The 21,895-nt window shown below is 39.0% G+C and overlaps 1 protein-coding gene across 1 annotated transcript in view; it reads left to right on the plus strand.

Annotated features, from left to right (window-relative positions):
• Positions 1-21,895, plus strand: part of LOC121727633 (nardilysin-like) — a 51,062-nt gene that overhangs the window by 16,743 nt on the left and 12,424 nt on the right. Inside the window, exons 3-13 of the mRNA XM_042115567.1 lie at positions 2,377-2,517; positions 5,437-5,605; positions 9,216-9,424; positions 10,009-10,179; positions 12,048-12,169; positions 12,434-12,554; positions 12,895-12,972; positions 13,200-13,340; positions 19,740-19,869; positions 21,062-21,320; positions 21,701-21,835. Coding sequence (XP_041971501.1) covers positions 2,377-2,517; positions 5,437-5,605; positions 9,216-9,424; positions 10,009-10,179; positions 12,048-12,169; positions 12,434-12,554; positions 12,895-12,972; positions 13,200-13,340; positions 19,740-19,869; positions 21,062-21,320; positions 21,701-21,835 — 1,676 coding nt within the window. The remainder of the gene's footprint in view (positions 1-2,376; positions 2,518-5,436; positions 5,606-9,215; positions 9,425-10,008; positions 10,180-12,047; positions 12,170-12,433; positions 12,555-12,894; positions 12,973-13,199; positions 13,341-19,739; positions 19,870-21,061; positions 21,321-21,700; positions 21,836-21,895) is intronic.

The following is a 21,895-nucleotide window of genomic DNA, read 5'->3' on the forward strand; positions in this document are numbered from 1 at the left end:
TAAATTATATCATTCGTAAGTTTTAAAAATGCAGTATTATTATTTCAAGTCTTCCGTTATCATAACTATTTGGATACTGTTTTTTTAAAACAATTCTTTATATTTTAAATAAATTTTACCAAAAAATATATTTTTTGGTAATGGCGCCCAACGTGGGGCCAGTGATGACAGATTTTACGTCAACTTTCTTTCGTAATTATTTGAAAACTTAACTTCCTGCGTAATTAATAATTATTTATCTCAGTAGTATTGCAGTACTAGAGCGCATTATGTGGCATAATGCTAAACGTTCAATGTTTTAACTTTTTTTAACTACAACGTCGCTTTGCACAATCCAGCAATCTCAAAAAAAAATCACGTTTCGTTTTGTGCTAAAGCCCTGGCCACACCAACGTCAAACGCCGTTAATTATCGCGTTAATTCTAAAACATGTTATAGCATTATCGCCTTTACATGCCACTAATTAAAGACGATAATGCTATAACATGTTTTAGAATTAACGCGATAATTAACGGCGTTTGACGTTAGTGTGGCCAGGGCATAACTAAGCATTAGCAAATTGTAACTTTAACATTATGCTCTGCGATTGGAAAACACACTTATCGTCGTTTCTAATTTCTTTTTCGTTTCGGAATTATGTAAATTAAATTATAAATATAAATTAGCATATTGTAAACATTATAACTAGTCCAGTGCGTCGCATATAGCCTGTGGCTTTTAATTATCACTAGAAAGCGATGTAAGAAGTCGACTTTCACCGTCGTCGCGTCGTCGCTAAATGCTACCAGTTATCACTTCCTGTATGATCCTTTCCATGAAACTGCGCGATGCGAAAAACGAATTCCGCCGAAGCGAAGTAGAATTGCGATATAATTTTTTTTATTTAAAAATACTAGAGATCGCCCAATGGTCGAAATTCGACCTTAGTTTCAACGACATTAGGACTACTAGCTATATTTTGTAAAAAAATATTGAGTTTATCATATTTTCAACTCATGTCTCTGGGACTCAGCTGATCTCAGACTGGCCGTGTAAGCATTGTCTAATAATGTACTATTAGACAATGCAATCTAAGATTCAACAAAAAAACTATAATTCATTTTCAATTTGTCACCTTGTTGTCAACAGACTTCAACCATAAATAAAAGAGTATAATTCGTATCTAAAAATCTGTCATTTTTCCTAGTGTGTGTGTTGTAGTGTGTGTAATGTTTTATTTGTTAAAAAAATGTATGATAAAAGCATAATTTCAAAATAATATTAGCTCGATGCAGTCCATCACCATATAAACTATAACTGTGCAAAATTTCATTCACCTACGTTTCCCCATTTTTCATCAAAGGGATACAAAGTTTTTGGCTCACGTATTTATTAATACTAGAGATCGCCCAATGGTCGAAATTCGACCTTAGTTTCAACGACATTAGGACTACTACCTATATTTTGTAAAAAAAATTAATGTTGACTTTATCATTTTTTTTCAACTCTTGTCTCTGGGACTTAGCTGATCTCAGACTGGCCGAAGTCTAATAGTATGATAGATTCAATAAAAAAAACTATAATCCATTTTCAATTTGTCAACTTGTTGTCAACAGACTTCAACCATAAATAAAAGAGGCGGCATTCGTATGTATAGGCTTATCACTCAAAAATCTGTCATTTCTCATGTGTGTGTGTGTTGTAGTGTGTGTAATGTTTTATTTGTTAAAAAAATTTATGATAAAAGCATAATTTCAAAATAATATTAGCTCGATGCACTCCTTCACCATATAAATTATAACTGTGCAAAATTTCATGCACCTACGTGTCCCCATTTTTCGTAAAAAGGGTTACAAAGTTTTTTGTTCGCGTATTAATATTATGATGATAATATAGATATAGATTCTTGCTCATTGTGGTACAAGGGCGGGCCATTAATGCCTCGTATTTTCTTCCATCTAAGTCTTAGTGATGTAGATGCAAAAAACAAGAGGACAAATAATTATGTCCATAGAGGATAAATAGATAGTCACAAATTTGTTTCGGTCGGGGTCCATTAAAAAAAATGAAATGACCTTCGCAGTCTAAACATTTTGTAGAAAAAAATATTTATTTACATGTTTCAATGAGAAAAGTGTCAATTTTTGTTGCTTGTTTGAAGTGAAATTGGTGCAAGCTATTGGCATTAAACCCTGGAGATGTTCATCAGTAAGTCGAGAACGAAATTTATTTTTAACGAAGTTCATCTTCGACAATACTTGGTCCGCACACAAATACAGACAGACAGGTCCGTACACAATGGGTCAGCGGCCCGCCATTTGGTGACCCCTGATCTAGAATGAGATTATTTTGGTTAAGTAACACATAATATTATAGTTGGGCTGTTGTTTGTTGCAGGCAGCATGTGCTCTGTGCGTCGGCGTGGGCAGCTACAGCGACCCGGCCGACATCCAGGGCCTGGCGCACTTCGTCGAGCACATGGTCTTCATGGGCAGCGAGAAGTACCCCAAGGAGAACGAGTTCGATGCTTTCATAAAGGTATGTATAATTGTATATTGTATAATGTAGTTATGGCAGGTGGACCCATGTAAGTTGGTCGGGTTACGTCAAGCCAAGTTGACAGTATACGGCTAACATTGACTTGACGTAAACGACCAAATAACGTTGGTCCCATAAAGTTAATATTTACCAGCGGAATAGAGAAACAAAAGCAAGCGAGATGTCACCATCAGTAACACTGCGTGGTAAAAAGAGACGTGTGATACATGACAGCAGAACTCTTTTTTTGACGTCCAGTCGGCACTTATCGGCACGTTGGCAAATTAATGTCATAGAAAGATGCTTGTGTATACGTACACATATTTTTACACACAGATGTAAATCAATTTCGGTTTCGTTTGACAGCTCGAGATTGTTGCTCTATTCCGCTAGGTATATTAACTTTATGGTTGGTCCGCTATCTGCCTATGAATCGATTTCTCAGCTGGCACGGCTTATGTCAATGTTAGTAGCTGCGCTTGACATTGCCGAATAAATGACGTAGGTCCTCTGACCAGAAATCAATTTCTTTGATGGTATATATCGTACAATTTTAAAACACTACCAGCTCTGGGGAAGATTATTTATTAACTTAAATGTTTAACTGTTAGCAATAAGATTAACCGATACAACCAGAAATATAAAACATCATTCCTTCGTTGCCTATAAACATAACTTCATCCGTGGCGAGGCCTCGATTATTTGCACCAACAATGATGTATTATTATAGTCATTTTCTCTCGGTTCGCATATTACAGCCATCCAATTACTTATTATGTAGTTTACAGTACCGAACAATGCTTTGCAAGCTGAACTAAATCTTGGTTCCGAGTAATAATTTGTTCAAAGACTTGAATTTTATCTAAGTATGCCACTAGAAGATAATAAGTAATAAACAGGTTTCTTCGACTGAGCAAAAATCATGTATTGAAATAAAATGGATACTAAGAATTTTTTATGTTGGTTTGAATATTTTATTGCAAAAATAATTTTGCATCCTCATTCCTCGCACATTTTCTGACTAACACGAAGAATGTAAAAATCTTATAATTAGGCAATTCTTATTAACTTTGATTGATAAACCGAGTACTTATTTTAAAATAAATAAAAATACTTTTTCGTCCGTTGCATTGTTAATAAAGCAAATAATTGAAAAATGATTTCGCATGATTCCACAGTTTGCGGAATCACAAAAATGGTATAAAAGTAGTGGAGGAAAAACCAAGTCTAAATTATTATACTTAGTAACTATTATGATATATTATGTTGTTTTTCCTACACTAACTTTTATCTTAAAAAAAACTACTTTTATACGCCTTTCTGCTTGAAGACCGCGATATTTAAAAAATAATGTTTACACAATTTAAATCAATAGATTTGGATTTAAATTTCTCCAAATGTGAGCTTTTTCTCAATAGCCCAATCGCACAGCCGCACGACGTAATAATGTCTGAATTTAACAATTTGGCCCCTAGTATCAAAATTCTCAGTAAAGAATCCCTCCGCCTTTTAGGTGCCCCCATTTTCAACGACGGTTTTGAGCCTTACGTTTCGGAACAAAAACAAAAATTCGTAGAGTCTTCTGGCAAACTCGTCGCAATAAAATCCCATATGGCTTACCAAATAATTCGGTTTTGTTTGTTTGTGCCCCAATTTACATATGTCCTGAGGTGCTGCCCTCTATGGGAGTATCCCAACCTTCTTTCCCATTTAGACACCATTTTAAAAGACACAGTAATGAATATTTTTAACTGCCAAATCTCTGACACCTCCTGGGCCCAAGCTACTCTCCCGATTCGTTTTGGTGGCTTGGGTCTTAGAAGTGTGTCCAGCGTGTCTCTTCCCGCCTTCCTTTCTTCAGCTCACAGCATCCATCCTCTCTTCATTCAAATCATCACCAATTCTTTTGGAAACATAGGCATTGTATCACTAACTGAGGCGATCAACGCTTGGAAACGTGTTTGTCCCAGTGACGTTCCTGTCAACCCCAACATCCAAAAGAATTGGGATGAACCCCTAATAAAATTGGCACAGTCAGAGATCCTAAGTTCATCGTCCACTACAGATCGCGCGCGTCTCCTGGCGTCCGCTGAGCCGGAATCAGGTTATTGGCTACATGCTTACCCATCATCCAATACCGGAACACTGTTAGACAATTATACATTCAACTTATCACTCAGTTTGCGACTAGGAGCTAATATCAGCGAACCCCACCGCTGCCACTGCGGCGCCGCAGTAGACCGCCAGGGTCACCACGGTCTGTCTTGTCGACGCAGCGCCGGCCGCCAGTCCCGCCATGCTTCCTTGAACGACGTGATCCGCAGGGCCCTTGCCTCTGTCAACGTGCCGGCCACTCTCGAGCCGAACGGTATCGCACGTGACGACGGCAAAAGGCCCGACGGAATGACGCTCGTTCCATGGAGCCGCGGGAGGCCTCTTGTTTGGGACGCCACCTGCGTGGACACGTTAGCGGCGTCACATGTAACGGCCACAACAAGGGAAGCGGGAGCTGCGGCGGCACAAGCAGAGACAAACAAAAGAAGAAAATATGAAGCACTGGGGAATGATTACTTTTTTGTACCTTTCGGGGTTGAAACCCTGGGTCCGTGGGGCCCTGGTGCCAAACAAATGTTCAGAGAGTTATCCCAAAGACTGGTTGAGAAAACTAACGATCCCAGAGCTGGCGCTTACCTCGGCCAACGTATCAGCCTTGCGATACAGCGAGGTAATGCTGCCAGCCTCTTGGGTACATTGCCCGCAGCCTCTGACTTAGATTTAGTTTTTTATATATAGTCTTTGTTTTATATTTTAGCATTATTTATAGCAATTATTACTTATTATTATAATTATCTTTATTAAAAACAATTTTAAAATTAGTCCAAATGTGTTTTTCAAATTTACGGATTTGTTTTTGGACAGAAAAAAGGCGGTTCAGACAACGCGTCGACGGACTGCGAGGTCACCACGTACTACTTCGAGATCCAGGAGAAGCACCTGGCGCAGGCGATGGACATCTTCAGCCAGTTCTTCGTCAGCCCGCTCATGCTGAAGGAAGCTATGCAGCGGGAGCGGGAGGCGATTGAGTCGGGTTTGTATTGAAATTATCTATGAAACAACTTTTACTCGAAATTTCTTTTGTTTCCTCCATTTATTTATATATAGTGCGTCAAGAAAGTAAAGAAATTAAAAAGTGGCAACATCGCAGTGTCAACCTTTTTTCTTAGATTGATTTTAAAGGGATGACACTACGATGTTGCCACTTTTTAATTTCTTCACTTTCTTGACGCACTATATTTTTTAACAAAACTTGTTTAAAAAAATAATTTGTTTATGAGTAAGTTCTTAAAAAAGGCAATTTTTCCGTTGGCGAATTGACATAAAAAGGATAATTATATAGCTTGATGATTATGGGATTAGAATTTAATCATTAGATGAAGTCGTGTATATTGCCTACTTTATTCAACGAGTAATTGTATTTTATTACTAACGACTACCACTTGCTTCACGATTAGTACCTGGATGACCGAGCTTTGCTCGGTATAGCAAAAACTCATTGACTTCGTGTTACTTAATAACGCCATCTGCTGGTCGTTAAAACAATTAGTTGCTCACAAAATAGTATTATTATTCGCCAATAGATGTCAGGAAGAGTCATATCCCACCAAAAACATTTTCATGTAAAAATGTTGCCAAGATGAGAACATAATATTAATATTACAGTTCGTCGTGTCAAAAAGTAGTGAGATCTCATGTAGAGCCAAGTTTCTAACCTTATATTCTCAGCCCTAAATCTAAAAACCTTAATTTTACTCTAAAGCGCGGCAAAATACTTGATAATAATATAATGTGTTAGCCGCACGAGGAGAATCTAAAAGCTCTACACATTAGTCAAAATCGGTGGCCTGGCCATTTATCATTTATAGTTACGGTATATTAAGTTCGAAGCCCTGACGAATAACAAAATGGCCAAACCACCGATTTTGACTAATGTGTAGAGTTTTTGGATTCTTCTCGTGCGGCTGACACATTATAATGTTATTATCAAATATTTTGCCGCGCTTTAGAGTTAAATTAAGGTTTTTAGATTTAGGGCTGAGAATGTAAGGTTAGAAACTTAAAATATTAATATTATGTTCTCATCTTGGCAACATTTTTACATGAAAATGTTTTTGGTGGGATTTCATTTCTTTTTGTAAGCTTGTTTACGTTGTTTTTTCTTTTAGTTCATTTTTTAGGGTTCCGTACCCATAGGGTAAAAACGGGACCCTATTACTGAGGCTTCGATGTCTGTCTGTCTGTCTCCAGGCTGTATCTCAAGAACCTCTATAGCTAGACTTTTGAAATTTTCACAGATTGTGTATTTCTGGTGCCGCTATAACAACAAATACTAAAAACAAAATAAAGTAAATATTTAAGGGGGACTCCCAAAATTATATACGTACTGTAATATTTGATAATAAAATTGAAATAAAATAAATAATTAAGGGGGGCTCCCATACAAAAACACAATTTTTTCCCCTACTTTCGCTCTATAACAGTACGGAACCCTTCGTGCGCGAGTCCGACTCGCACTTGGCCGATTTTTTTGTTTTGGGTGTATTTTTTTAGGTTTCCGTACCCAGAGGGTAAAAACGGAACCCTATACTAGACTTCATTGTCTGTCCGCTATCCATCTGTCTGTCTGTCTGTCTGTCTGTCTATCTGTCTTTTGGATGTATATCTCATGCATCTAGCGACGCCCGTCGTGACTTATCGACTATCATATAAATTATAAACTTTCACCTTATTTTTAAGTTTCCGTACCCAAGGGGTAAAAACGGGACCCTATTACTGAGAATTCGATGTCTGTCCGCTGTCCGTCTGTCCGTCTGTATGTCTGTCTATCTGTTTCTAGGATGTATCTCAAGAACGGTAGAAGCTAAAGAGTTGAAATTTTCATCGATTATGTATTTCTGTTGCCGCTATAGCAATAAATACTAAAAACAAAATAAATTTAATATTTCGGGGGGGCTCTAATACAACAAACGTGATTTTGTTGCTATTTTTTCCTTTTGATAATAATAGATGTCGCTGCTGGTCGTCTACATCGCGATATAGCTTGCCCGAACAGTTTCATATACTTGTTAATGCACTCTAATCGACAAGAGATGTCACTGTTGGGCACCTACATCGCACTATCGATGACGCGAAGATGTTTGGTATAGCCGTTTAACTTTCGAAGTAACTTTTTTGTTTTTAACAAACCGTAAACCGATGTTTGCATAAAAAAAATTTCAAGACCTACTATACTAACTATCCTACAATTCCTAATCAATCTGTTTCAAGTTAAGTAAACTTGAAATAGATTGATAGATAAGTAACTAATTATTATTATTATAATTAAGTAATTAAATATTCTTATTAATTAAATATTTGCAAAGAAATGCCAAGACTACGACTATTCTTTGAACTTACGTACTTACGTACCCAAAGGGTTTAAGGCCGGCAACGCACCTGCAGCTCTTCTGATGTTGCGAGTGTCCATGGGCGACGGTAGTTGCTTACCATCAGGTGACCCGTTTGCTCGTTTGCCCCCTTATTTAATAAAAAAAAAAAAAAAAAAAAAGGATAAAAACGGGACCCTATTACTAAGACTTCATTGTCTTTCCGTCTGTCCGTCTGTCTGTCTGTCTGTCTCCAGGCTGTAACTCAAGAACGGTAATAGCTAGAAAGTTGAAATTTTCACAGATTATGTATATCTGTTGCCGCTGTAACAACAACTACTAAAACAAAATAAAATTAATATATAAGGGGGGCTCCCATACAACAAACGTAATTTTTTTAGCCTTTTTTGCTCCATATCAATAATGGCAAAAGGTAGGTACTTGAATTTTTCTCAAAGTCCTTAGTTATATGTCTACTTTAATATTTAATAATAATATTAAAATAAAATAAAAAATTAAGGGGGGCTCCCATACAAAAAACACAAATTTTTGCCTAATTTTGCTCTATCATGGTACGGATATAGGTAAAGTTGGGCTTGATAATTTTTTTGTTGTTTCGATACTAATATTAAGTTACATCCCAAATTTCAGCTTTCTAAGACTTCAGGAAGTACCCTAACAGTTTTGATGATCGGTGAGTCAGTGACCAAATTGTGGGTTTTTGGACACCTATAAAATCTAAAGTATAATAGCTACGATATTCAAACTTTACGCATTTAATAACTATACCCATGTCATTATATCTTAAAAATTTCAACTATCTGGCATTATTCAAACCAAAGTTACGAGGGTTCAAAAATACGACGAAACGTTTCGAGAAAAGGTAGGTAGTGCCCTTGCGCGCTTCGCTTGGCTCATCTTGGCGGGGGAACTCCCGTGCCCCCAGATTTTTCAGTTTATCGATTATCGATAAAACACGAATAAAAAGACATTTTCTGAACATGATTCCTAGCTAGATCGATTTATCGCCCCCGAAACCTCCTAGTTACCAAATTTCATGAAAATTGTTGGAGCCGATTCCGAGATTCCAACTATATATATATACAAGAATTGCTCGTTTAGTTTAGATATAAGATAACACATTAGTCATCACTATAGCATAGCATCTCCATCGTGGGTATCGCAGACACAATAGATTTTCAATCGTTATGTGGCAGCCGGCTGTCGCTTGGGGATTGATTGGTTAATAAATAATTTGAATTGCTCTTCTTCCAGAATTCTCCATCGCCGCCCCATCTGATTCCAACCGCAAGGACCAGCTGCTATCCAGCCTGTTCCCCGAGGGTCACCCGGCGCGGATCTTCACGTGGGGCAACATCAAGTCGCTGAAGGACGACGTGCAGGATGATGAGAAGTTGTACCGGGCGGCGCACGAGTTCCGGAAGAGGCATTATAGCGCGCACCGGATGACGTTGGCGGTTCAGGTGTGTGTAAGGCTATGTCAGGGCGCTAGAATTGACTGCGGTAATTTTGGCCACATGTTCTACTATTTATACGTTTAGGAAAAAAAAATGCCTTACATTGTCACGTATTGTTAACTCTCCACTCAACGCAACCATTTTTTACATAGGTGAAAGATCTTTTCTCAAGTATTGCAAATAAGTTTAATAAATATCTGCGGCTGAATTTACGATATCCTACTTAATAGACATAGTTATTCCTGAAAAAATGACCACTTTAGCACTGTTTGGGGTCATTATGAAAATTAAAAACTAACTTTTTCTTAGTTCAGTATGATCGGACGATTGTTATTTTTAGCTATTGTCCGTTATTTATAGATATCGTAAACAATAATTATATAAGCTTATCACCTCCAGTTTCTATCTTAAAATTGCGTCAATACTAGGCCGATATAAATAGTCAGTACTCAAGATGCATCTCGGTCTCAAGACACGGTTCAGGCTCTGTGATAGGTTAACTGTCAAAATTTGGACCAATCACAGAGACGAACCGCGTCTTGAGACTTTATACCGGCCCTAGTGTACTCAAGTCTCTATTCCACCCCTAGGCCCGCATGGACCTCGCCTCTCTCGAGCAGTACGTGGTGGGCACTTTCGGCCAGATACCCACCAACCGCCTGCCCGCCGACGACTTCAGCCGCCATGCGTACTCGCCCGACACCGTTACACCGGAGTTCAAGAGCATATACTACGTCAAACCCATCAGTGATACTACCGAGGTATGTACTATCAGAGAAGTTGATTCCTAGGCAGATGGCGGACCTAAGTAATTTGGTCGCGTTAAGTCAAACACATCTGGTCGATCACAGTTCAGAATTATCCAATGATATTCTATGTTACTAACGTAACTAGATTGGAAGTTTACGGTAGCAACGCGTTGCCACTTCGAAGATGCCTGCAGGCATATCTCACATACATAATGACATAACGAATATATGACTTGACATTGTCTTTTGAACAAAAAAGTGGTTACGCATTTCTGAGAATCTTTTGTAAGATATTGCTACTCTAGTATTTTAGAAACTCATTGGAATTATCTAGTACATTTATCTATAAAAAAATAATTAAGAAAACGAATTTTTGCCATTTGTTTGCAATACAATATTTTTACAACTAAATTTTTTTTTAATTCTTTATGAACACCTAGCTTATAAAAAATCTGATTTGTCCCCTGGCCCAGAATATGGGTAATTGGCCCCCCCTGGCCCAGAACCTGGGTACGCCCATGTCTGGCGGTGTTTTTCTTAAAGTTAAGTTTAAAACGTCAATCAGCGTTTTCATTAAAGTTAAGTTTAAAACAGCGCTCGCAGCGACGTCTTCCGACGCTCGGGAAATACGACCGTTGCCGAGAAATTTCCAAAATTTCTATGCGCATTATCACTTTGGGAGCACTGTACCTGGTGTAAAATTTCACGTGAGAGACGGCTGTTTCACGCTGCCGCTTTTCTATATCTTTTTTGACCAATTATGATTTTCTTGCATGTAACGAAATTGAAACAAGCGCTGCTATAGCGCTGTTTTAATTGACAGCTGCTTCGCATCTACGTTCCCATGACAATGTAATTGAAGCTTCAAAACACGTTCGTTTAGGCTGGCTGCTTACACACATTTTCCGTATTTGACTTCCGAATTCGTTTACCGTAATTCCTTGAGACTTGCGCAAACATACGTTTCATTCAGAGCGCTTACAGACGAACGGCACGTGTCGGCGGCAGTCGAAGGCAGTCGGCGGCAGCCGTCGACAGTTTATCACGCTTGCAGTACCGCGTAAAGGTAAGCGTCAACAGGTCTTATCGTACGTAACGTACTTCCACTGTATCGCAGCGTACGGATTACTGACTAGCCTAGTAAATGAATGCTCAAAAAGGGGATGTGGATGGAAAAGTCGAAAGCAGAAATTTTTGACTTAGGAACTTTGTTGGGACTATTTAGGAGATAAACATAATGGCTAGTCGGTAATCCGTGAAAAATTTATCCGTTTGATGCGAGAAGTCCGTTGCGTACGCTACCGACCTGCGGACGCTTACCTTTAGGTAACTACTGCTGGGGGGCTAACAGAACTGGGGGCCTACCCCACCACCTCTACTAAGCGACACCGTCGCGTTTGACAGATGAGCAATATTACTTTAACGTTAAACTAGCGATCTTAAAAAAGTTGATATTTCACAGCGGATTTAACAATGTATTGCATTTTTTTTACTGTTTTTTTGTAAAATTATATTTTAAAAATGAGTATAGTAACGTTATTGTAATCTTACAACAAAGTGTTCTGGAAACATGATAGTTTTAGAAAAGGTCGTGGTAGGTAGGCCCCTGCAAGCGTCATAAACTGTGGACGGCTGCCGTTGACTGACGCCGACACGTGCCGTTCGTCTGTAAGAAACCTCACGCGTGAACGTACATGCGGAATTTGTTACGTTCGGAAAAAAGCGAGCAAACGTTCGCCAGTTAATGTATATTCTACTGATTCTATGCATTCGGATTATCGAATACGGAAATCGTATGCGGAAAACGTGTGTATGCGGTCAGCCTTATTGACATGTCGGAAAAAGAATCCCATATGCGCTAATTTAATTTAATTACTCAGATCCACCTGACGTGGTGCATGCGGTCGCTGATATCGGAGTACGAGTCGAAGCCGCACCAGTACATCTCGCACCTGCTGGGACACGAGGGCCGAGGCAGCCTGCTTTCATATCTTAGGAAGAAGTAAGTCATATGTCGTGCTTAACTTTAAGACTCCTTAACCTCTTACTAAACACAAATATTTTTAAAATGAATATGTTGCTCATGAACTGACCATACAATGTTTTGACCATAAATTGGCCCTTGTTTACAGTTTTGGAGAAGTTGCTCAAAAGACAAAGACAAAATAATGTATATTTAGTTCTATGACTATTTCCATTAGTAATCGTTTTTATTCTACTTGACGTTGTCCGCGACTTGTCTGTGAGAATGTAATTTTCTTTTCAGAGTATGGGCGTTGGGCATCTACACGGGGAACTCGGAGAGCGGCATCGACTACACCTCCATGTACAGCCTGTTCTCTGCGCAGGTCGTGCTCACTAAGGACGGGCTAGATCATATCGATGAGGTGAGTCTACGTTTCGAAGATTTTATGTTGTGTAGGGAAATTGATTCGGATCTATGCAAGGGGGACTCGTGGGGCCAGTTGCTCCCTCTAGAGATCAAAATATGTAAAGAGGCAAAGACTACCAAACTGTAATGCTGTCTGGTATAGAGCATGCGACTGTACCAGGCGTTCATATTTTTTATCCTTCATAATATGGCTTAAGCTTGCGACGCCTTTGGACTTATGTAATTTTGTTGCGTTATGTGCTTTGCTATGCTATGCGACCAAATTACGTAGGTTCGCCGTTTGTAAATAAATTTTCCTAACGTGGACCGATTTTATATCTGACTATTTTTTCTAGGTACTAGAAGCAGTATTCTCCTATATTAACATGTTGAGAAAATTGGGGCCGTCCGAACAGATTTATGAAGAAATAAAGGTTAGAAACTTATATCAGAGAAATGTGAAATGTCCAAAGGAAAAAAGGAGTAACTTATGTTCTAAGCATGAAAAATTAACTCTTGTTATGACAAACGTTGAAATATGGGATACTTCTTATAACTTACCATTCTATAAAGAATAATTTTAGAATGGAAACACGTATCGATGATGATACATAGCTTTTATCTTATATTTATTGTCTATATATTTCTAATTTCTTACCAGGCGATAGAGGAGACGAGTTTCCGTTTCTCGGAGGAGTCTCAGCCGGCGGAGTATGTGGAGACGTTGGCGGAGAACATGCACTTCTTCCCGCCAGAACACTACATCACCGGAGACAAGCTGTACTACAAGTACGATCCTAAGGTAAGCATGTATAATCATATTTGTACCCCATTGCTAATATACAAAGTGTAACAAAACTGAGTGATAAACCAAATCAATATTAATAAAGATAATACTTTAATATGCGTATGTGTCCCTTATATTGAGTTTACTGTGAAAGTAGCAGAAAGGGCAATTTTTTTTTTAATTTGTATGGGCAAGCACCACAGGGTCATGCATTTTCTCATACTAAAGTGAAAAATAAAGTTGCTCTTATACTTTACGCTAATACACACACTGGCAAAATTAGCGGAACATAGGTAAAAAGTGCCAAAACTTGAACTCAAGTGGGTCGGGCTGTCTGAAAGCCTTTTTTATAGCTTCTAAGCTCATTCAAGAAATAAAATATTGAACAAAACTGGCAAGTTGACAGGTTTTTATAGCAATTATGCCCTAATAAGTGTTTTTCGATTATTGACGTTGTAAGTGTTCCTGATAAGAATGGCGTTTTAGCGGGGTGCAAGGTATGCTCAGCTCATTTGATTGTTTGGTTTTTGGAAGAACACATTGCTTAGATACAAAATTAGTGATTTCCCAGAATCTGCGACAACTAGAGCTGTAACCACGATAGAGAAAAGTCACACCTACCGTTCGGTCAGTCAGGCCTTAGGTGTGTCGGCTTCCGTGGTTCATCGTAACTTTCAACGCTTCAGAGAGACTGGATCTTACGTTCGGAGACGAGAACAAGGCAGATATCGGGTGACAATGGTTCAGGATGACCATTTTGTAAGGAAACAAAACTTAAGAAATCGACCTCAAACTGCTATGCAGACACGAAACCTGTCAGAACAGGTCCAAGATGAACGTGTAAGTAATTGTACAGTAAGAAGAAGACTCAAAGAAGTTAAATTAAACTCAAAAGTGCCAGCAAGGGCACCAAAACTTGAGACAGGACACCGAAGAGCCAGGCTAAGATTTGCGCGTGAACATCAAAATTAGACAAGTGAGTGAAATCTTGTGCTGTACAGTGATGGGAGCAAATTCTATGTACATTGTATTGACAGGCAATAAAGAATGTGGATAAATCAGAAGGAAAGCTACAGGCCATCAAACTTACCGGAAACAGTGGCCTATGATGCAGGCTTCGTAATGGTTTGGAGTTGCATATGATTTGGAGCCCGCATGGAGCTGATGATTATAGATGGTGGTAATGGATGGATGGGACAGTACAGGGCTATAGCACCGATATCCTGGAACTGCATGGTGTGCCTTTTACATAGTTTTAGGTAGTAATTTCAATTTTATGTGCGTCCATAGAGTAAGAAAATCGGACATTATTACCTAAACGATGCTGGCGTAGCCCAGGTGGAGAGGCCAGCGTGGTCTACGGATGTGGATCCGATTGAAGACGTGTGGCACATCAATGGGTGAACGGTACGAGTTAAAACTCCAGCTCCAAAATGTGTCCAGGAGCTCGAGTTGGCGCTACTGGAGGAGTAGGAGAATATCCCACAGGAAAAGATTGACAATTAAAATGCAAGCATGGAATGGCGTATCCAGGCCCTCTTGAGATCCATAGAAGGCATTACACGCTTTTAACATGGCATTTCTTTAATAAAAATGGAGAATTTATCTTAAAAACTTACTACTGAAATTTCAAAGATTTTCTTAATTTTTTGATTTTTGCTGATTTTTTTCTATTTTTCACGTTTTTATGCTCTAAATTTATATAAAATTTATTTTTTAATAATCAATTAGTAAATATATAAATAAATATATAAAAATCAGTGAACAATTAAAAAAAAATTGAAAATTTTGTTATGTTCCTCTAATTTTGCCGGTGTGTTTACTTTCACAGCGTACTGTGTATAGTGGCCTCATATACACCCTAAAGTTTTATCACTTAGTTTTGTTACACCCTGTAGATATTTACATATCTTGAAACTATTTAAAGTTCGCTGTCTTTATCTGTCAAGTAATTTTTCCAATGTGTCATAACAAGTAGCACTAACACTGACCTCCATTATACAAGTATGCTGGACTAATGATACCCAGATGTATTTTGTGCCTATTTGAAGCGGAATCAGCTCCCCCAATATTCGGGAAGAGAACTAAATCTGACGTAACTTGCAAATGGCCGCTCAATCGCTATTGGTTGTAGAAACCACAGATAATAGTATACCTCCATGGTAGAAACTAGTATTAGTTCCAAGTACTCTCACTACTGCTATCAGCGCCAATATGGCGACTTTCAAACCAGGGCTTCATAACGTTATCGAATACCCAAAAAAATATCGTTACGTACCGGTATTTTCATAATGGTAGCCAGATATCGATATCTAGTAACATAACCAAAAAATATCGTTATAAAAATACCGGTAAATATAACGATATTTTCTGGTATCAGGTATGCGGTATGCGTCGTGCACCAAATCTCACTCGCAGCCCAACTTCTGACTTCCGAGCACTAGTTTTATATACGTGGGAGAGCCATGCTTCGGCACGAATGGGCCGGCTCGACCGGAGAAATACCACGTTCTCACAGAAAACCGGCGTGAAACAGCGCTTGCGCTGTGTTTCGCCGAGTGAGTGAGTTTACCGGAGGCATAATCCCCTCCCCTATTCCCTTCCCTTCTCTTCCCTACCCTCCCCTATTACCCTATTCCCTCTTAAAAGGCCGGCAACGCACCTGCAGCTCTTCTGATGCTGCGAGTGTCCATGGGCGACGGAAGTTGCATTCCATCAGATGACTCGTTTGCTCGTTCGCCCCCTTATTTTAATTAAAAAAAAAACTTTGACTTAACAAGTCAAGATGGTGCTGCAATTTGTTTAGTCAATGAATGCAGAAAATTATAATAATAGCTCCCACACCGGTATCGGTGACGGTGGCCGGTTTCATTGAAACCAGGCCAGCTACGCAGGAGTAATTTTTATAGTGCCCAAGTGTGTGCGCAGTACACAAGAGCACTCTCTATTCCTTTACTCTCATAACCCAGTGGGACGGACGACTGACACGACTGGCGAGAGATCAGGCGCAGGACCGACTTTTTACATGCCCATCCGACGCATGGATCATCTTACTTGTCAGACAATCAGGTGATCAGCCCGCATTGTCCTAACCAAACTTGGACATAACATGTTTCCAACGCGGGAATCGAACCCACGACCTCCGAGTCAAGAGCCGCGCTCTATACCACTAGACCACGGAGGCGTTATGCAAGGTACCTATGTCCGTATTTATTTACTTGTTTTAATTGTGGCGAATGCGGGGGATTGGCAAAATATGGATAATTATTTGTAATGTCTTAGTATTTGTTACTAGAATTCTAAATTTAATACATATATATTTTGTAGACTGTAGTTAAAAATATCAACACATTTAAAAAAGGAAGCACAAAATTATATGATAGCATTTACAAAATATGTAGGTATTATAACACGGAGAATATTTTAAGGAGCGTAGCCCGTCGGATCAGAGGCGTTTTGCACACGACGGGGCGGGGCGGACCGGTCAATTTCGCCGCGAACGATATCACAAAGGGAATCCTACAATATGTATTACGAACGCACACCAAGGGCAAAAAGACCGCTCCGCAGGTCCCCAGCGGGCTCTGGCGGCGCGGCATGTCCGTGGCTGCCCGCCGTGGATCACACAAACCAGTTTACATGCAGTAACGCAGACGGCACGGCGGCGCGAGGCGGCAGCTAGCTCTATTCTCTCTATCTCCACTAGTCGTGTGCTTTGTGTACCACCTCGCCCCATCGTCAGCAAAACAACAGAGTCCGTCCGGCAGCCAGCGCACGGTGCACGTGCTGACAATACAATAATTTACTATACAAACCATAAATTAGTAATATTTGAAAAAAGATACTGAGCACTGAACTACTGACTACTGACCATGTCATTCTCATTAGACGTCATTTTTCCTATAATATATACCTACTGGTCACCAGACATGTCTAGTTTAGTTTTGTGCATACTGCATACTGAATTGACTGATTAAATTAAGTACTTATTTTACAAAAGGTAACGTTATCAAAGAACATATATTTACCGTTATAAATCCTATTTACCGTTATAACATTTACCGGTATTAATTTCAATTTTTACCGTTATTTGTAGTATCGGGTTAATTTTCATACCGTTATCTATGCCCTTGAAGCAATAACGTTATGAAAAAATACCGGTATTTGAAGCCCTGTTTCAAACATCATTTTTACGTCAAATTTAGTTCCTATCCCTAACACTGGGGGAGCTGATTCCGCTTCAAATAGGCACAAAAAATAGCTGTCATTTCAAAGGGATACCCTTAATCCAGCGTACTTGTATAATGGAGGTCAGTGAGCACTAAGCACTTGTATACTCATTCGCTGTATAAATAGTTTTGTTAGTAAGGGGGTATCAAAAAAATAGTTGCGTATACTGCGGCTTCATTATTATTACTAGCTATTTGACCGAGCTTTGCTCGGTATTCGATAAAACACGAATTAACCGATTCAGTGCGGATGACACGGGAGCCGTGTCATACATGTTTTTAACGTGTGGCGTATGAAACGTGAGCCGTGTCGTTTAAAAAACGCTTGTATCTCCCTCAAATTACACTTTAGAAGGTTCTACTCTGAACAAAATCATCTTAATTTTCCACGTAGAACAAGCCTATGGGCTTTGCCTCTGAATATTCTGTGAATTGAAAAAAAGTAGGGGCCGTCAACCTTTTTTAAAAGGTGCATTCATTGCGGATTACACGGCAGCCGCGTTTTATATGGGGTTTTAATGTGTGGCGTATGACACGTGAGCCGTGTCAGTTAGAAAGCGATTGTATCTCCCTCAAATTATACTTTAGAAGGTTCTACTCCCAACAAAACCTCTTAATTTTTTACGTAAAATAAGCCTATTATAGGCATAGGCCCTTCATTTCTGAATATTCTGTGAATTGAAAAAAGTAGGGGCTGTCTTCTTTTTTAGCCCGGCCATACGCCCGCCGGACCCCCGCCGGAACGCACTCTGTTCATACATTTTGTTGTGGACCCCGCATACTGTCAAAATTCTGACGTGTCAAAATGTATTTTTCTGATCAGAAATTCGGATAATGTGCGGCCGGGCTTTTTAGTAGTAAACTTTTAAGAAAATAAAGAAGTAATATTGGGAGCCTATATTATTCTATATTATTTTATACTTTCAAGTTTTCGCATTTTTTTAAACAATAATGTAGAAAAATACTTACGTTGACATCAAAGTCAACGATTTTTGTTTTAATCTAAGTTGTTTCTTTCGAAAATATTTCTAACTAGCTGTTTCCGCAAACTTCCTTATCCATAGGAATAAAACGTTTCCCTGCGGTTAAAAGTGGTCTTGTACCTATATTTGGGTTTCATCTTTATTACTGAAACCCAAATATCGTGCTTTTAAAATTTATCGAAAATCGATATAATATTATATCGAGAAAACTTAGTTTTTATGTATGGAATTGGCTAGTTCATATATATTTTTTTATTTCCTCATGGTTCCCATCATCAAACCACCACTTTTGTGAACCTGGTACCAACTCGGAACCGGATCAATCGGAACAAATACCCCATACAACAAAAGAACAATTTTGAAAATCGGTTCACAAGTGGCGAAGTAATTGTTGAACACACATAAAAAAATATATCCACAGCCAAACGTATAACTTCCTTCTTTTTGGAAGTCGGTTAAAAAAACTTAACAACGAACTTCTTTAAATGTATCTACGAACGTATAATTTACACCGGAAACCCAGATCTATTTAATATGCTCATTGTTCTAACTTTGAAACCTACAAAAGGTTTGCAACATCTGAGCAAAAAATCGCTTACCTGCCATTTTCAGGTTAAAACTACTCGAAATCAACTCAAAACAACGTGTTCAATTAAATAAATTAAGTTAATTAACACGTAAAAACCAAGAAAAACTACAAACCTTTTTGAACGTGGCGGGTGACACGGTAGCCGTGTCACCTACTTCTATGGCGTATGACACGGCTCACGTGTCACGAGAAAATTGTATGCCGCCACGACTGAAAGTCTTCAAAAAGGTGTGCCGCATTGAATCGGTTAAATGACATTTTAATATCTTTTTCATTTCGTCATATTATATACAAGAATTGCTCGTTTAAAGATATAAGATGTGTCGTCCTCATCTATAATACTAAAGTATAACTAATATTTGAGTTCTTAAAGGCATATTAATTTCGCTAAGTACGCAGCGCTCTATTTCATACTCGTATTTGTCTATTGGGTATTCACGTAAGAATTTTCCAACGCTGCATTTATGTCAAAGACATTTTTTAATTTATTAATATTTGCCGTCTTTGTCTATCAAAATTACTATTCCAACGAATCAGCTTCAAACTAATTTAAGTATATTGCTGTGTGTAAATATTTGAATAGTTAGTAAGCTTTTGTGGATATTATATTCAGGGTATAACAGAGCTGCTGGACTGCATGCGTGCGGACAACGTCAACATTATGATACTGTCCAACAAACACACCGTACCCATACAGTATGACGCCAAAGAGAAGTGGTTCGGAACTGAATATAGGAAAGAAGGTAAATATTTTAAAATTACATCATTAATGATAATGGCAAGTTACTTAAGCGGAGGTAAAATAAAAAATTATGCTTCTTCCGTACATGCTTATTAAAGGTTCGCGCTCACTTTGTCGGCGCGCGCCGGGGCTTGCGGATCGGGGCTCAGCGCAGCGCAAAATGCGCTATAGCACACTATTGCCGGGCCGGGCCGCATCGCATTGACGGATTTTGAGTACTTTGGATAGATCCAGTGTAACCACTCTTAAATCACTCGTGACTCGATATATCAAAAACGTTGCTATATTCTACTAAAATCTACTAGACCGTGTTTTAGATTCTACCGAAAATCTACCTTTATTAATCAATGTATTCTACGTGGTTGATACTAAAATAAAACTAAAATGTTTATATGGACTGTCTTCATTATGGTCGATTTACACGGACTAACGGGTCGATTTTAGTTACCCGGCAAGTCACCAGTCAACAGTAGTATTCGCAGCAAGCGATCGCTTGCGACTGAGCGTTTGCACGGTCGATTTTAGTCACCAGCCGCATGCGGCCATTGGCCGCACGACTTTGGGGCTTGCGACTTTAGCCGCATGCGGCGTAGACGAATTGCCATTTACACGGTCGATTTTCGTCGTGCGGCGGAAATCGTGCGGCTTTAGTCACCCGTGTTAATCGGCCATTATGCATTTTTTATACTATTTGTTATATAATATCGATCTTCTATAAAAATTTACAAAAAATTTTGGACTACTAAATCGTCATTCATTTGACCTCAAATCTACCAAAAAGTGAAAATCTATGTGAAGTGTGGTCACACTGTTGCCGGGGCGCAGCGGGTTTGTCGGGCCTTGCCGGGGCTTGTCGCATTGACGGAAATCCGCTGCGCCCCGACACAGTGTGCGATCAAAAATCCGCCTCCATACAAATTGTATGGAGGCGGATTTTTGCGATGAGCCCCGGTACGCTGAGCCCTGGCACGGCTCGTCTCAACGGGCTCACTCCTTAATGCATTATTTAATAGTTTATTACTTTCTTAATAAATTATATAGTCATATTATTATAGCATTACTATTACTATTATGTTTATTGGTTTTTAACCGACGCTCAGTCGCAAGAAAAGTTATGGTATAAAAAAAATCACCCCGTACATCTTTATGAATAAAGTTACAACTTTAAGATGTCATATCTTTTTTTTTTTTAGAAATACCAAAGCCCTGGCTCGAGAGGTGGTTAAACGTAGAACCATACACCCATTTCCACTTACCGGAGAAGAATATCTACATCACCACCAACTTTGACCTGGTACCGCCAGCGCCCGCGTACATAGAGGAGGCAGAACGGTTAGGACTGGATCTAGAGAAGAGCTCCCCTAAGGATATCTATAAGAAGGTTGAGTCGAGCCCCCGGACCAACAAGATTATGAAACATGGCGATCTCATTGCTACGGTTAATAATTTTAGGTAAGAGAATTTTTTTGTATCTTTAAAATCGTTATGAATTATTATTATTTAAGAACCAATAGAATCGCTGTGCTGAGTGAGCAGGTATATGAAGCTACAGCTTAGGTCATCTCCAGCGTCTTATGTTCACTGTAAAAGTAGCAGCGCTGTAAGAGTTACTTTCGACTTCTATGTTTGTAACGCCCCGCAACGTCATAAACTTGCCCATACAATAATAAATAATTAAAAACGGAACTCTATTACGGAGCTGCTACTTTTACAGTGAACTCTATACAAGGTACACATCACACCCCCTAAATGTGATATTACTCATTTATGTTGTACCCTCTATAATAATTATGCCTAATCAGATTATAGATATTAATAACATTAATTTCCAGACTGGACCAGCCGAACCTGCTCCGCAAGAACCGCCACATGGAGCTGTGGTACAAGCCCGACTTTAAATTCCGTTTCCCCACCGCCCTGCTCTACTTCTACTTCATCACGCCGCTCAGCTTCAAGTCGCCCCGAGAGTGAGTCACAAACAAACACACACACACACACATATCGAATAAAATATATTTCACTCCATA

Source organism: Aricia agestis, chromosome 6 (assembly GCF_905147365.1).
Source record: "Aricia agestis chromosome 6, ilAriAges1.1, whole genome shotgun sequence".
Lineage (NCBI taxonomy): Eukaryota > Metazoa > Arthropoda > Insecta > Lepidoptera > Lycaenidae > Aricia > Aricia agestis.